This window comes from Canis lupus, chromosome 20 (genome assembly GCF_003254725.2).
Source record: "Canis lupus dingo isolate Sandy chromosome 20, ASM325472v2, whole genome shotgun sequence".
Lineage (NCBI taxonomy): Eukaryota > Metazoa > Chordata > Mammalia > Carnivora > Canidae > Canis > Canis lupus.
Window position 1 is genome coordinate 23,046,718 of NC_064262.1, and position 17,559 is coordinate 23,064,276.

Here is a 17,559-nt window from a genome sequence, read left to right on the forward strand (position 1 = left end):
AGGAGCGTTGTCTCTACTGAGTAAAACAGGAGTCCAACCATAAATGTTTATACATGACATGTATATGTATGTATGTATATTTATGTGAAGGGGGTTCCTTAGCTCCAATGTGGTGAATTATATATCATAGACACCATGATACATATGTCAAGTAGAACGTAATATCACTGAAATTTCAAATACCAAGTTCTCTGATCCACTTTGCTTGAAAAAGTTAATTAAAAAAAACAAACAAAAGTTAATAAGGTTATAATTTCCCTGTAATGTCAAAAAGAGTAGGAAATTAGTAGAGATGTCAACTATTCTTCAATTAAAATAAAAAGAAAATTGAGGAAAGAATGAATACATTTTTAAAAAAGATTTTATATGTTTATTTCTTTGAGAGAGAGAGAGAGAGAAAGAGAGTGGGGCAGAGGGAGAGAGAGAGAATCTCAGGCTGACTCTGCACTTAGCATGAAGCGTGATGCAGGGCTCCATTTCCTGACCCTGAGATCATGACCTGAACTGACAAGAGTCGGACACTCAACTGACTGAGCCACCTAGGTGCCCTGAAAATGCACTTTTGATATTTTATTTTTATTTAATTTCTTTTGGGTTTGAGAATAGTAGACTACACACCCACATTTGTGAGCTGAATTGTCTTTGAGCACCTGTTTTGCTACTGTCCATCTGTATGAAGTTAAGTTTATCTATCTTAGCCGTATTGAGATATAATTGACACAAAACATTGTGTATGTTTCAGGTGTGCCATGTGCTGGTTTGATATGTATATGAATCGCAAAATGATGACTAGCATTGTATTGGCTACCACCTCCATCCTGTCACATAAGTACCATTTCTTTTTTGTGGTGAGAACATTTAAGATCTACTCTTAGCAACATTCGAGTATATGATAAAATGTTATTAGCTATAATCACCACACTGTACATTCGATCCCCAAACATTAATCTTATATTATAACTGAAAATTTGTACCTTTTGATCGATTTCTCCTCATTTTTCTCTCCTCCCAACCTTTACTAAGTAACACTCTACTCTGTTTCTCTGAGTTTGTCCTTTTTAGATTCCGCAGATAATTGGGATCAAACAGTATTTGTCTTTCTCCTTCATATTTCCCTTAGCATAATGCCCTCAAAGTCCTTCTGAATTGTTGCAAACGACAATTTTGTATTTCGGTATTTCCTTTTTTCTCATGGCTGAATAATATTCCATTATATATATATATATATATACACACACACACCACATCTTCTTTATGTATTCATCTGTTGACATCCATATGAAGTTAAGCTTATTTTATATTCATCTGTACTTGCCCATATTCTCACCAAACTTTGAGACTGATAATCATTTATTAATACACAGAGAAACCAGGAGAAAACTCTCGGGCTGAGTGTGACAATTTCTGTGATTTCTTTGAGATGCAGACACCATGTATATTTTATTTGAATCCAACTCTAAGTGTGTAGCTTTCTAATTTCACGATATAAAATAGTATGTTACCTCCTTGTTCTATCAGGACAAGTCAAGCTACACAGTGGGGCTTCATAAATAGACTTCTCATCGAAGCATGTTGCTAACTTGGAAAACTCGTAATTATAAAAATTGTTCATTGAAAATTGAGTTAATGCACAGTGGGAATCCGGTTTGATTTGCCTTCATTTTCCTTGGGGGTGGTGGTGTGTGTGTGTGTGTGGGGGGGAAATCCAGCACTGAGCATCTCTCACTGATTTCTTCCAGTTTCCCCCAGATCGTGCTTGTGTGTTTGCCCTAGAACCTTCGTCACTGAGCCCTCACTGACTTGTGTCCTGCTTCCTCTCCAGGATGAGAGTCTCTGCTAAGTCAGTGTTGCTGTCACACTGGCTCCTTCTGGCCTATGTGCTCATGGTGTGCTGCAAGCTGATGTCCGCCTCGAGCCAGCACCCCCGGGGCCACGCGGGTAAGCCCTTTAAGCTCATTATGCGCCCCTGAGATCAATTAATAAAACCCTTTCAAACGTCAGAGTCCACATTTTAGACACAGGTAATTGACAAGGGCTTTTGATGGTGTGTAAATAATCAGAAGCATGAAACACAGCAGAGCAAAGCAGTTCCGTGGTTTGGTGCCGAGTATTGTTCTGGGCATTTTTAAAAGATGTTTTCCATGCTTTTTTTTTCCCCTCCTTTTCTTTTCCTGAGCACATTTTCCTTCTTAGCGTGATTTTTCTCCAAGAATCCTGGAAAACCAGTAGCACTGTCTTGTGTATGTATTACTCCCGTAGCTTTGAAGGTAGAACATCTTTATTGGTAAACTTAAACATTTCCAGGGCGAGAGTGAAGCTTTCAGATCATCTAAGACCTTTTCGACATGTGTGGAGAAAAGTTGGTGAATGATTTAAAAAAATAAAGAAGAAAAGGAAAAAAAAAGGAATGGTAGCTTTTGCAAGGGACCTAAAATAAAATATGTCTAAACTTTTAGGGAATCCTACCCATTTCTCATGAGACCCTTGTCTGTACTTTGCTTATTTCTAAAAAAAAAAAAGGATGAAAATAATCACTTAAGGATCTGTGTGTGAAGGTGCTTATGTATGTGTGTTTCTGCCCCACCCCACCCCCTTTCCTTGTTATGTCTACATTTAAAGTGCTACAGACTTGGATGGAAACTCCCCAGTAAATTGTGTTTTCCTGAGACATTCAGAGTTGTTTGTGGACTTGCTGCCAAATAGTTAATTCACTGTCATTGCTTCAGTAATTTGAAGTGTGGCAATGCCAGGCTTGCTTTGACTGCTTCGTGAAAAAGTAAATCTCAAACCCTCAACCAGGTATATGTCAAAATCATAAATTCTGTCTCCCACAAGCCTAATGTATGGAGTTTATCAGATAGCCTCACCCTTAGACATAGAGCGTGTTGTGTCTTCCACTCAGTTATTCTGGTATTTTAAGGTAAAGACATAATATTAGGCTTAAGATGATTTAAAAAACCTCTCACGATTCAATTTTCCCTCCTCAAGTGAGAGTTCAGAGAAGACGAGAAAAATAATTGAAATTTTAATGAATCAGCATAAAATCAATACCATTTGGCTGCTGCGAAGTGCCTACAGCTAGTTGGTCATTGCACTGTGTATCTTTTGATGAGCTTGTTCTCAAGGATAGAGCGTTTGAAGTCATTAGTCTTATCTGTTTAATTCATATCTCGGTTCTTGGGTAGAAGTTGAGAGTCAGGGTGGCAATAACGCAGAGCATTTCAGCAGGGCAGGATATCAAGAGCAGATTTCCAGACTTCCAGGAACTCGGCGTGAGAGATTATGTTGAAAAGTGATTAAAAGTTGAAGGAAACAGAAGACACAACTGGACCTTCAATTTTTATCCACATGGCAATCCTCATTTCTTTGAATTTAGAAAAGGTACAGCCAGAGGGATAAAACTAAATTAAGATTAGAATTACATACACAAGAAATACAGACAATATCTTCTATATAAGCAAAGAATCAGCGGCAGTCCGGACAGCGAGAAGTCAGAGCAAAGCCTTGGCAAATCCTGCTACAGGAATGAAATTTTCAACCTTCAAATTCCTAGATGATTTTTTAAAAAGATTATTTATTTATTTATTCATGAGACAGAGAGAGAGAGAGAGGCAGAGACACAGGCAGAGGGAGAAGCAGGCCCCATGCAGGGAGCCCGACGTGGGACTAGATCCCGGGTCTCCAGGATCAGGCCCTGGGCTGAAGGTGGCGCTAAACCTCTGAGCCACCCAGGCTGCCCCCTAGATGATTTTATTTGGATTCTCAGCACCTGTCCTTTGGTTTTTGGGGGATTCCTCCCGCTTTCTTTCATTTTTGGGATTTAAATCCTCACCCCTTGTCTCAACAACCATCAAAGGAGTCAGGACTGGTTAGTCCCTGCAGGGGGCTCTGTTCTTCCATTTTATTTTATTTTTATTTATTTATTTTTATTTATTTATTTTTTTTGTTCTTCCATTTTCTTATCGTGCATGCTCGTGTGCATGTATATATGTGATATAAAAAGAGATTTATATTGAAGTATTGGCTCACACAACTGTGTAGGCTGAGAAGTCTCATGATCTGCAGTCCGCAAGCTGAAAACTCAGACCCAGGAAAGCCAGTGGTGTGGTTTGAAGTTCTGAGAGCTGATGTGTACTCTAGTCTAGGTCTGAAGGGCTGAGAACCAGAAGATTGATGTCCAGCTCAACAGTGAGCTTTCTCCCAGCTTTTCTTCGTTCCCTTTAAGTACTCAAGGGATTGGATGAGGCTCAGCCACCTTGGGAGGGCCATCTGCTTCACTCAGTCCACTAATTTAAATGCTAATCACTTCCAGAAACACCTTTACAGACACACCCAGAAATAATGTTTAATCAACTATCTGGGCATCCGATGGCCCAGACAAGCTGACACGTAAAATTAATCATCACAGCTCTCCTTCCAGAAAATGTGTATACCAGCATGCGTGTATGCACTTATATATCTCTATGCCTTCTGTTTTGATTTTTTCCCCATTTAACAATAGAGTTTATGAATCCTTTCATTTGACTGCTTACAGATCTAGCACTCTCTGTAACACTGCATAGTCGTCTCTGGCGTGGATGTGCCGTAAATCATTTGATCACTCCCAATTTTTGTGGACATTTAGCTTGTTAGCATATTTATACAATATGTATGTTCCGCCTTCAGGTGAATTCCTAGTAGCAAGATCTTGAGTTAAGGTGCACATATATGTATTAGTGAGAGTCACCTAATTGCTATAACCAATAGTCCAAATAACACATAACAGCTCAACAAGTGGGGGTGTGTTTCTTGCTCATGAGTCCCAGAGGTAGGGGGTGGTGAATGTCCACTGGATGATCCTCCTGTATAGCAGTCTTTATGGGACCTACAGTGGATGGAAGTACTGTCATTTTCAACCTGTGGCTTCCAAGGTTGTCGTAGAGTGGCCTCCATTCCAGCCAGCTGGCAGGGGAAATGAGCCTGGAGGGCTCCCCTGGGACATGTTAACGAGCCGGCCTAGTTGTGGGCTGCATCACGTGCACACTGTTGGTGAAAGCCTGGGCCCACAGGCACATCTTACCGCAGGGCAACTGGGAAACACTAGCTGCGGGCACAGGGAGACGAGGAGAACCCGAATTTTGGTGAGTATCCTGCAGCTTCTGACACAGCACATTCATGTTTTAATAGCACCAACGTGCCCTCCAGAACTTTTGGACTTTTTAATACTTGCCCCCCAACAGTAACAGTGTTTCCCTACGTCCTTATCAACTCTGGGCGCCACCAAGTTTTGATTTTCTGCCGATCTAGTAATGAAAACTTGTCAGTTATATGGGCTTATGTCTCTTTTTGACTGACGACTCTCTTAATGTGCTGGCGGACTGTTTGTTTTTATTTGGGCTATTGTATTCCTTATCCACTTTTCTGTTGGCTCTTATTGCTTAGTTTACTTGATGATTGGCAAAAGCTTTTTGTAGATCGAGGACACTGGGGCGCTTTGACCACCCCTTTCCTGCCTCCCTCCCATTCTAGTGAGTTCAGCTCTGTATTCCATCAGGGTGTGTGTGTGAGATGGGGGAGGGGGTTGGGGACTGCTCTAAATGTTCACTAATGACCTTCAGGGGAAGAAAGTCTGTGATCTTTGTAGTGACCATGTGGTGTTCTTCCCAGTAGAGAGCTCAGCTGATGGAAAACTCAGGGTCAGCATCACTGGGGAGGTGGGAGAGGCTCTCTGCTCGGAGACCCTGAGAAACTAGTCAGGTGTTACTCACTTTGCATGCGTCCAAAGCAGCTCCAGAGCCAGGAGCAAGCTGTAGAGGGTTAACTGCAAAAGCCTGTGCATCACTGTCCAGAAGGGCTCCTGACAATGTCTCCCAAGGGCTTTGTGGTTTGTGCTGGCCAATTAAAGGAACTGTGGCCCCAGGAAACCCTAAGTAGGAGTTTATTGGTTGCTTTTAATGGCTCAGATTAGGAGGGTGGCTTGTTGATGGTTGCCTATAAACAAGGAGAGATTTCACAAGGGCTCCCTAGAATAAAGGGGAAGAAGGTGGCATTCACCCCCCAGGTTGAGAGATGGTAGACTAGATGGGGCTTGAAGTTTTCATTTTAGTTCAAGCATTAGGAACCAAACCTAATAAAACCCCATGTAATTTTCTTTTTTTTTTCTTTCTTTCTTTTTTTTTCTAAAGATTTTAAAGGGGAGGGGGTGTGCAGAGGCAGAGGGAGAAGCAGACTCCCTGCGGGGAGCCCGATGTGGGACCTGATCCCAGGAACCAGGGATCACTATTTGAGCCAAAGGCAGGTGTTCAACCACTGAGTCACCCAGGGGTCCCCCCACCTAATTTTCATAGGATAGGTGGTGGGAGTCTTTCTTTAAGGCAAATGGCTTTAATAAACTTCTGCAAGAGTCCAGAAGCTATATTTTTAAGGAATTAGAAAACACAAAAGACCACCTGTGTTTTTAAAACTCTACTTGGGGTAATGATTGAGTATGAGACCATGGGGACTCTTGTAGCCTCAGGCTATAGGAAAGGTGAGGAGGGGGCCAATTGATAGGTCAGTTTCTATGAAAAGGAAGCCAGGGGTCCCTGGGTAGCTCAGTGGTTTGCCTTCCGCCCAGAGTCCTGGGATCGAGTGCCGCATCGGGCTCCCTGCAGGGAGCCTGCTTCTCCCTCTGCCTGTGTCTCTGCCTCTGTGTCTCTCATGAATAAATAAATAAATACAATCTTAAAAAAAAAGGAAAAGGAAGCCGGAGTTAACTTTTATTTCTTCTCGAGCAATTTGTCCTTTTTTTCACCTTTTTGCTGTAAGCACCACCGTTTGCCCACAAGAGGGCAGCAAACTTATCATGGTGGAAAGATGCTGGCAGTTTCAGAGACTTGAGAACCCTGCGGAATTAATCCTGCGGGGAACTTTGCAAAACTTTCATCTGATTGTAGACCTGATGACTTTGGGACGGTAAGCACCCTTCGTCCCTGAGATTCAGTCCTAGGAATAATTGGACACTTCAAAAAATTAACCATTTCCCTGTTGAAGACAGAACCCTCCCTCCTCTTCTGCTGTAACAGAGAGGTGGGAGCTCAAGGTGCTGCTGGTTTGCAAGTTCCTGTCAGTGGTTCTGTTTCCCCAGGAGGCTTGAAGCATGACCTGGGTGGGGGTGTAAATTGCAGCAAATGTTGTGGTGCTTAGCTACTATTTAACATAACCTGTTTCGGCATAAAACCTCCTATGCAGTGTGCTCTGTTCAGGTGTACTATAGGTCCTGAAAAATTGGAGCACACCTGGAAATGAAGCAGTAAAGGGGAGCCAAGTGCTTGGGCTCTGGAGTCAAAAAGAAGCCTGATTTCACACATCTGGCTGTGTGACCTTGTCAAGACCACTTAACCTCTCTGAACCTGCATCTTCCTCTGTGACAATGGAATGGTATGCCTGTTTACCTTATGAGGTTATTGGGGTGACTAAGAAAAAGTAGGCAGGGGGATTAGCACAGGGTTAACGCTCCATAAAGAGTAGCTATTCATATATTTAGAGGCATGCAGAATGAAGGAGAGTCTGGAAGCTTTCATCTTTGAAGAACAGTTGAGGGCTCTGGGTAGGTGAAGGGAGATAGATGAATGCCTTGAGAGGTTGAAGCTTTATCATGTACCAGAGAAAAAGGCTCATTTTTCATTGTTCTAAAAGGCAGACGGTAATGAAGAGCATTGCTTTATGAAGACTGACGTTTCAGCTCAACCCTGAGAAAGGAGGAGAAAAGGAATTTCTAACAAATAAGGCTTCAGCAAGCTAGGGACAGAGTGACCCAAAGATGCCAGCAGCTGACAAGAATTGGGACAGGTCTGAGATTTCAGACTACCTGGCAGCTAACGAGCTAGCCAGTCACAGTTTGCGGGGTGCTGGCGGAAGACATGAAATGCGTGGGTCAAGGGATACAAGGGATTTTTTATGGCATATGGTAGGCACAGTGAGCTACAAGAGCTTCACATTTGCTTGGTTCTCCTTTTGTGCTTGGGCTGGTTATCAAACCAGTTTGGGACTCAGTCTCTTGTTCTGTAAAGTGGGGATAATAAAAGGTAAAAAGAGTCCTGTTAGATTCGTAGAGGTCAATCACAGGCATACTCCATTTGGTTGTATTTCATCTTACTTGCTTCACAGGATTGGGTTTTTTTTTTTTAATTTATTTTTATTTTTTTTTAGGATTGGGTTTTTTAACAAACGGAAGGTTTGTGACAGCCTTGTGTCAAGCAAGTGTACCCGTGCCGTTTTTGCAATAGTGTTGGTTCACTTTGTGTCTTTGTGTCCCATTTTGGCAATTTCTGCAATCTTTTTTTTTAAAAGATTTTATTTATTTATTCATCACACACACACACACACACACACACACACACACAGAGGCAGACACACAGGCAGACACACAGGCAGAGGGAGAAGCAGGCTCCATGCAGGGAGCCCGACATGGGATTCGATCCTGGGTCTCCAGGATCACGCCCTGGACTGAGGGGTGGCGCTAAACTGCTGAGCCACCCGGGCTGCCCAATTTTTGCAGTCTTTCAAACTTTCTCATTATTGCATTTGTTATGGTGATCTGTCATTGATTGGTGATTAGACCTTGCTGAAAGCGTGGATGATAGTTAGCTTTTTTTGTAATAGAGTGTTTTTAAATTATGGTATGTAGATTGTTTTTTAGACGTAGGGATTCACACTTAATAGACTGCAATATATTATACACATAAATTTATATGCACTAGAAAACAAAATCCATTTGTCTTCATTGTGATGTGGACTTTATTGCAGCAGTCTGGATGTATCTCAAAGGTGTGCCTGTATTAATGTCTGTAAAGTGCTAAGCATTGTGTTTGCATAGTGAATGCTCAAAGAAAGCTGACTTTATTGAAACCTGCCTTCTCCTTTGGAATGTATTCTATTTTATAGATATCTGTACTGTTAACATTTATGGCAACTTAGATTTCCTGTCTTCTAGTATTTTGAATGATGATGAAAATGTGAATGTTGTGATTGTGTGCTTTTGGCGTCTCAGGGAGCAAGAATATCCTGTCCTCTCTCCCCTAAGTTTAATTCTTAGTCCTTCCAGCTGGACTAAGAATTAAACTGACATGAGACAGATGAACAGGAGAAAAATCAAATTTAATGGGCTGTGTACGGGGAATCCATATAGACATGGAGATTCTGAAGACAGTCGGGCAAAATGAGGTCTATATGTCCTTGTGAACTTAGGAGAAGGGGGTAGGGGTCTGGGTCTTCAAAGGAAAGGAATGTAGTCCTCAGGAAGAATGAAACAGTGAATGGTTAGTAAACAGACATTTGCTGGGCCACTCAGGAACAGTGGGTCAGAAAGGACTTCCATGGAACATGTCTTGCTAATCTTCCTGTGTACCAGACTTAGTTCATATATTATAGTTACCTCTGGTGATAGCTCTCTTCCTGGAGCAGATCTATCAAGATTCTTTATAGACAGTTGTCAGGGGAGGTAAAGAGCTTTCCCTGAATCTGCTGGGTCCTGGGTGCCTTTTTTCTTTTGTTTTTTAAAATTTTATCCATTTATTCATGACAGACCCACAGAGAGAGGCAGAGGGAGGAGCAGGCTCCCTGCGAGGAGCCGGATAAGGGACTCCGGGATCATACACTGAGCCAAAGGCAGATGCTCAACTGCTGAGCCACCCAGGTGCCCTGTCTGTCTTGGTTGCTTTTTTTTTTTTTTTTTAATTTTATTTATTTATGATAGTCACAGAGAGAGAGAGAGATAGAGGCAGAGACATAGGCAGAGGGAGAAGCAGGCTCCATGCACCGGGAGCCCGACGTGGGATTCGATCCCGGGTCTCCAGGATCGTGCCCTGGGCCAAAGGCAGGCGCCAAACCGCTGCGCCACCCGGGGATCCCATCTTGGTTGCTTTTAACTCAAAATAAGCTTTATGTGAAAGTGGCCCATCTTGGGGAGTGGCCAGCCCTTGGCCCCCGCAGGTGCCTTGTGTTATTTTTAACTTAGGTTACATGAAGAGTAGTTGTTACATCTAAGTTTGGGCTCATGTTTCTGGCCCCTATATGGCTGTCATTTTATAGGAACCCTGCAGATACTTTTGATTGGTTTGGCTATTCTAGCCCTAATTTTCCATAAGAAATCTGTTCTTTGCAAGGTAACAGTTGAGTGGGGAATGTAATTTCTACTACAGGAGCTTTCTGGTGAGGCTCAAGCGCAATATATTATTGGTGAAAACTGCAAATAATGAAGCTGCACATGAAAAATGATTTGCCTGTATTGCCTGAGTTCTGACACTAGGGGGCAGGCAAGGCTCAGAAGAGTCCAATAGCAAAAAGTAAGCCTGGTCTAATGCAGTGTGGCCCAATAGAAATATGAGAGCCACATAGGTGATTTCCAATGTTCTGTAACCACATAAAAAGAAAAAAAAAAAAGAAATAGGTGAAATTAATTTTATTAATCCAAAATATTATTTCTACCTGTGGCCCTAGCCACATTTCAAGTGCTCAAGGGCCTCACGAGGCTGGAGGCTATTGTAATAAACAGCGCGTGCTAACAAATTGGGTCTTAAGAGTACTTGCTGAAAGATGAGAAATAGAAGTTATTTGCGTTTTCATGGGTCAGTCATAGGGCACAATGTTTCATTTCCCTTTATTTCGGTTAATTTATTTTTATGTTTTATTTAGTTCTTTTTTTTTCCCCTGTAAATGACTACTTCTAGATTTAGAGAAAATGCCAGGTAAGTAGGGTGTGTAACCTCAAGTCATAAAGACTGGGGAAGATTGTTCTGTTTCCTACTCACTGCCTGTGTGATTGCTCTTTGTAAGAGTGTGCTTTTTAGGAAGAGAGAATGTCGAAATAATTTGAAATGGAGTATGTGTGTGTGAGTGATTCCTCCAGCCAGTAAGTCTTTTTTTTTAAAGATTTTATTTATTTATGAGAGACAGAGAGAGAGGCAGAGACACAGGCAGAGGGAGAAGCAGGCTCCCCTCTTGGGGAGCCTGATGCAGGACTCGATCCCAGGACCCCGGGATCACGACCTGAGCCTTAGGCAGGCGCTCAACCACCGAGCCACCCAGGCACCCCCAGTCAGTAAGTCTTGAAGTTACTCCCTGGACAGCGTGTTTTGACCAACAATGGGCAGTTACCCACCTGAGTGCAATCCAGTGATACAGTTTTCATACAGGTCTTTCCATAATTGTTCCCATTTTCCTCCGCTCCACCCCCAGTGAATGGCTACTTTATTATTAACCATATGGATTTATCTCTATGTAGACAACTCCATAAGAATATCCTCTATTTTATAAACAAGAAAAAGGATGGTGAAATGGTCAAAAAGCCTCTGTTCTGGTGGTGATTGAAAATGGCATCTATATGATGATGCCTACTTAAAGCCTCTCTGGGGAGCTTTTACACACTAAAACACAGGCTTCTTCACAGGTATGCTGCCTCTGAATCTTGCAAGGTGGAGCCCAGGCAATGGTATTACTCAATAGCTGCCCGGTGAGCCTCTAGGCCTGTGGCCAAAGATGAGAACCACTGAATCAGAAGGAAAAAAAAGAAACTTGATTGTAGCTATTATCAAGCTATAGTTTGATCCGGGGCTGTTGAGTCTCTATGTTAGTGGTGGCGGGCCACAGCTGGGCTGGGGGAGGTCTGTTCCCCCCTATGGAGGCGCTGTCCATCTACACTGTTTGGAAAGAGCGTGAAAATACTCCTTTTGCACTGGCATGGCCATTCCTGGATGCTAAAGCCTCTAGCGTGAGAGATGCCATTGACCTCTCTTGTACCCTACATTATTTTCCTCCAGTGCCATCTTCATGGGCTTTTCATAATCTTGGCGTTTAATAAGAAGGGAAAGGAACAGATTACACGAGGTGTTAATATTCGGCTTCTTATCTCCTGGGCTCTCAGTTCAAGTCCCAGTGCCGTTGGCAAGGTCAGCTTTGCAAAATACCTGACAAATGAACAAGCTTCACATCCTTTTTCCAGGGAAAGAAGGGTTGTTTCACTGACCGGAGAGTAAAGAATTTCAGCTCCTTAAATGAGCTTGTGAGCCATCCTGCTTCACAGAGCGGGCTTTCCTGCTGCTCCTTTCTGAGTCTTTGAGGCAGAGGAGGTAGAGACCCACCTTTGAAGAGTTCTCTGGGTAGTTAGGAAAAGGATTCTCCTTACTCTTGAGAAGAAGTTTCCTCTTTCTTCTTTCAAGCCATATACTTAAACTCATTTAAACAAAGCCTCCAATTTGGGGATCAAAAAGGTACAGGTCAGTATCTCATCTGTCAGTGGTAACTAAGGAAATGAGAATCCTTTGTCCCATATAGCGAAAATGAAATCACAGGTAAGAAGGAGCGGTAGAGATGGGGCAGGAAGATAAAGGAGGTTTTGTGTTTTTCTAGGTGTGGCTTGGATGCTTGAAATATTGTAGCCCACATGGTGGTCTCAGAGTAGCACAGTGGAAATGATGTTATGAAGGGCTGTTCAGAAAGCCACCAGGAAGGATTAGTTGATGGTGACAAGGCTATGTGTGTGTATGTAGAGTCAAAAAACTATTTCACTTCTAATGCCATATGCTGTTAGTGCTTATGTTTTAGGGCATGTCTGAAAGCAGGTGAGAACTATCACCAATATAAACAGGGTGAGGAGAGCCTGAAGGCAGTGGCATCTCCAGCTGGGTTGTGTGGTCCTGTTTCTGACCTGTTGGTGTGAGTTCTGGGGTCCAAAAGAAGGGAAAATAATAGAAAACTTTGCTTCAGGAAAAATATATTATAAGCATGAAATGAAAAAAAAAAAAAAGAATATCCACAGTGTGGTGAGAAGCAGGTTTTTTTTTTTCTGAGACTCCTCACTGATTTTGCATAGGCAGCTGCTAAAGGACTAGAAAAAAATACCTGAAGTGTGGGGGTGGGAGACTCGAACAACCTGAACTTGGTGATGGGTGAAGGAGAACAAAGTTAAGGTGTGTGTCTTCTTCCGCCAAACCCAACCCAGTCACCGACCTGCTAGTTTGGAAAGCATTTGCAAGGGATGGTGGAGGGCACTTCTTTCAAAAGGAGCTTCGAAAACTTGCGTGGATTTGAGCCAGGGATGTGAACATGGTTTTCTTTTCAATGCCCTTTTCCAAATGTCCTGCGGTCTCGTCCTAAAGACTTCCAAGTGAGCGGGGACCAGCAGAGGACAGTGGATTCAAACGCGATACTACACGTGCTTGACTGTTGCTGGCCAGTCCCTATCTGCTAGGAAATAACACCCATATGTAAAGAGAGAGCAGCCATCAACATTTATGATTTTTCTAGTTAGTGTACTTTTAGGGCACCACCTAGGAATTTGAAATATCCATAAAATGGCTAGACCAGCAATTTAGTTGCTCTGTGTGTGTGTGTGTGCGCTGAAAAAAAATTCAGGTGTTTTATCTCTCTGGGTGGGAACCAGAAGGTTATTAGCCTGACTTTTCCAGCCTGTGTTGTGCTGGTGTTGAGTTTGTTTTCCAGTGACCCTCACTTGCAACTTGCAACTCTTGTCAGGACTTGGATTGTTTCTCTTAAGTCACTGAAACCTTAATTTGAACCCTATTAATTTTAGAATTTGTGCTGATCCTGAAATGATAGGGCTGACATTTACCCATGTGCTGTCTATGAAAAGAGATTTGCTAAGCAAATAAATAGTATAAATATATTTGGGATAAAAATCTATTTTCTGTCTATCTTCGCCTGGGAACTGTTTGTTACCTTAAAAAATTGTCAAGTGCTTGGAAGCATTTGTTTAACGTGAAATCAAAATGCTTGGGCCTTTGCTCTGTAAAGTCCTAGCTATAGGAGTTGCTAAATAACAAAGTTATTTATGTTTATATCTGTGAGCCTCACTTTCTTTTTCCTGGAAATGGGTATAACAGCCTCCCAAATTTCAAAGTGTTATTGTGAGGTTTAAATGGAATAGTTCATATAAAGAGTTTTGGTATTCTGTTTAGAACCTAAGGTATTTCTTTTAATTTTACTTATTTTTAGCAGCCTTATTGAGGTGTACCTGACATACAGTGAATGGAACTTATTATTTTTTTTAAAGATTTATTTATTTATTTATGATAGACATAGAGAGAGAGAGAGGCAGAGACACAGGAGGAGGGAGAAGCAGGCTCCATGCCAGGAGCCCGACGTGGGACTCGATCCTGGGACCCCAGGATTGCGCCCTGGGCCAAAGGCAGGCGCGCTAAACCGCTGAGCCACCCAGGGATCCCCTGAATGGAACTTATTTAAAAAGAGTGCAATTTGGGATCCCTGGGTGGCGCAGCGGTTTGGCGCCTGCCTTTGCCCCAGGGCGCGATCCTGGAGACCCGGGATTGAATCCCACGTCGGGCTCCCGGTGCATGGAGCCTGCTTCTCCCTCTGCCTATGTCTCTGCCTCTATCTCTCTGTGACTATCATAAATAAATAAAAATGTTAAAAAAAAGAGTGCAATTTGATAAGTTTTAACACACGTGTGTACACCATGAAAGCGTCTCCATGATCAAAATGATGAATATACCGGTCACTCCTGAAAGTTTGCTTGTGCTTCTTAGTACAGAACCTCTTACCTCTCCCCCCACCATCCTTGGTTAAATGCTGATGTTTTTCTCCTTATAGATGAGTTTGCATTTTCTACAGTTGTGTTGAAGTGGAATCCTACAGTATGTATTTTTTGTTTGATTTCTTTGTGCATAATTTTTTAGTGATTCATCCATGGTATTGTATGTGTCGATAGCTCATTTTTTATTAGATGTTTTTTATATTTTAAAAATTTACTGGGCAGCCCGGGTGGCTCAGCGGTTTAGCGCCACCTTCAGCCCAGGGCCTGATCCTGGAGACCCGGGATCGGGTCCCGCATCGGGCTCCCTGCATGGAGCCTGCTTCTCCTTCTGCCTGTGTCTCTCCCTCTCTCTCTCTCTCTCTCTGTGTGTGTCTCTCACAAATAAATAAATAAAATCTTTAAAAAAAATTTACTTATTTGTTTTAGAGAAAGCATGCATGAGTGAGGAGAGGGGCAGGGGGAGACAGTGAGGGAGAATCCTTAAGCAGACTCCCTGCTGACCGTGGAACCCGATGTGGGGCTCCATCCCAGGACCCTGAGATCATGACCTGAGCTGAAGGCAGATGCTTAACCAACTGAGCCATGCAGGTGCCCCATTAGCTCATTTAAAAAATTGCTGAGTAATTCAATTGTCTGCCGCACACTGTTTGTCCATTTACCTGTTGATGGACATTTGGGCTGTTTGCACTTTGGACCATTTCAAATAGAGGTGTTAACATTATATACAAATGGGCAAAATAGACATAGGCTTTTATTTCTTTTAAGGAACTACGAGGGAGCAGAATGGCTGGTTCATGTCACAGATGTCTGTTTTACATTTTAAGAAATTGTCAAACTGTCTTCCACAGTGGTTGTACCAACCCCCCACTCGTACCAGCAGTGAGGGAGAGCCCCAGTTCCCTTACGTTCTTGCTAGCCCTTGGTTGGAGCTGTATTTTTAATGTTAGCCTTTTCATTAAGTGTGTAGTAATCTCATATGGTGGTTTTAATTTGTCTTTCCCTAATGACAAAGGATGTTGCGCATCATTTTCCTGGCGTCTGTGGTGAAGTGTGTATTCAAATAATTTGCCCGTTTTTCAAAAGTTGGGTTTTTTTTGAATGTGGAATTTTGAGAGTTCTTTATATATTCTTGATACAGTTCCTTCATCAAATAAATGAATTGCAGATATTTTCTCCCAGTCTGCTCAGTCTCTTCATGGTGCCTTTTGAAGAGCAGAAGTTTTCTGTTTTGGTGAAGCCCGGTTTCCAATGCGTTCTTTTATGTATTGTACTTTTGATGTCTTAGAAATAGTTGCCTCTAACCCAAGGTCGCAGAGGTGGTTTTCTAGAAAATGTTTTAGCTTTAGGCTTTACGTTAAGGTCTGTGATTCATTTCGAGTTAATTTTTGTATATGATCTGCTTAGTGCATTTTTAGTAGGTAAAATAAAAATATTGCTAATTATAAATTCTCCTCTTGTTACCTAGGTGAAGTTGCTGAGAGTACTTGAAAATAATAATATCATAGATTTACTTTTAAATGATTTAGGCATGTTAATAAGCCAGACTGATATTACCACAGCAATTAGTCTGAATTAGAAAGTTAAAATAATGGTGTGCAATAATTTAAACAATACAGCTTTTCAGATAAGAATGTTTTAAGCAGATCACATCTGTGCAGTCTGAACACTGAGGATGCCAACTTGGAAGCCAGGCGACCAGCCTTTCTTCCAGGTTTAGACAATTAACTAGTTGTGTAGACCATGAAAAATTATTATGATAAATTGTTGAATCTCTTGGCCTTGGTTTCTACAGCTGTAAAACACAGAATTTAGATGAATTTTTAAATTGACAATGTGTAGATCTGCTGCCTAGTAGAGGGGGAGGTTTTTAAGAGTCTTTATATCCATCTTGGTAGCAATAATTGACCAAATTGGATAGGTGTCCCTTATCTGTATATATCTCATTTTCAAGTGTGTGGTGATGGCATTTTGATGGAGAAAGGGCCTGAAATCTTTTTTTTTTTTTAAATCAAACTGTAACAATCAGATGAAGCGATTTCTTTTCTTTCTTTTTTCTTTTCTTTCTTTTTTCTTTTCTTTTCTTTTCTTTTCTTTTTTTTTAAATTTTTTATTGGAGTTCAATTTGCCAACATATAGCATAACACCCAGTGCTCATTCTGCCAAGTGCCCCCCACGGCCTGTAATCTTAAAATGACTTCCTAGTAATGCCGTATCACCTATGCATTTTAAAAAAGATTTTATTTGAGAGAGAGCATGAGTGCGGAAAAGGGCAGAGGGAGAGGGAGAAGCAGACTTCCTGCTGAGTGTGGAGCCAATGCAGGTCTCTGAGGACCCTGAGATCATGACCTGAGCCAAAGGTAGATGCTTAACCAACTGAGCCACCCAGGTGCTCCTCATGTATGCATTTTTGTAATCCGAGTACAACAATGCAGCTACTAGCTGATTGGAAGACTGTGAACTTTATTCTTACTAGTAAAATGTATTCTTAGTCATTATAGCTTGAAAACTCCCAGCTAAATCATCTTTTGCTAAGGTTCTTTCAAGCTTTGAGGTATACTGAGGGTATGATGTCTTAAATGGATCAGCAGTTGTGGTTAGTGGGCTTTAGTGTTGCTGAGATGCCAGTTCAGATGGCTCTGGTCCAAGGTGAACAAATGCCTGGATTCTGCTCCCTGGCCCCTGACAATGTTCTTTTTCCTGCTTGGTCTATGTTGCTGATGGTTCAGAAGGTGGCATGGGTGAGAAATAGTGACGCATATTACAATTAGCATATATTTGTAGCTCAGGCTTTCCTGAAGGATAGAGTTAGAATCTATCTGAATATTCTGTAATATGTACTAGTTTGGAAACCCTCAGGAACATGTTAGTCAACAGGTTAATGAGGGTAAAAACATACATCCCTGTAAGGACCGGCATCTGGTGCATATGCTACTCTATGCCTATTTTTACTAACAACTACATGTGTCTACACACACATAAATAGTATTTTAAAATTGCTTGGGTTCTGAACTTAGCACATTTCGATATAA

The 17,559-nt window shown here is 41.9% G+C and overlaps 1 protein-coding gene across 2 annotated transcripts in view; it reads left to right on the plus strand.

Annotated features, from left to right (window-relative positions):
* Positions 1-17,559, plus strand: part of TAFA4 (TAFA chemokine like family member 4) — a 166,155-nt gene that overhangs the window by 48,083 nt on the left and 100,513 nt on the right. For both annotated transcript variants that reach the window (XM_025456527.3, XM_025456526.3), the window contains exon 3: positions 1,823-1,938. In XM_025456527.3, the coding sequence (XP_025312312.1) occupies positions 1,823-1,938 (116 nt within the window). The remainder of the gene's footprint in view (positions 1-1,822; positions 1,939-17,559) is intronic.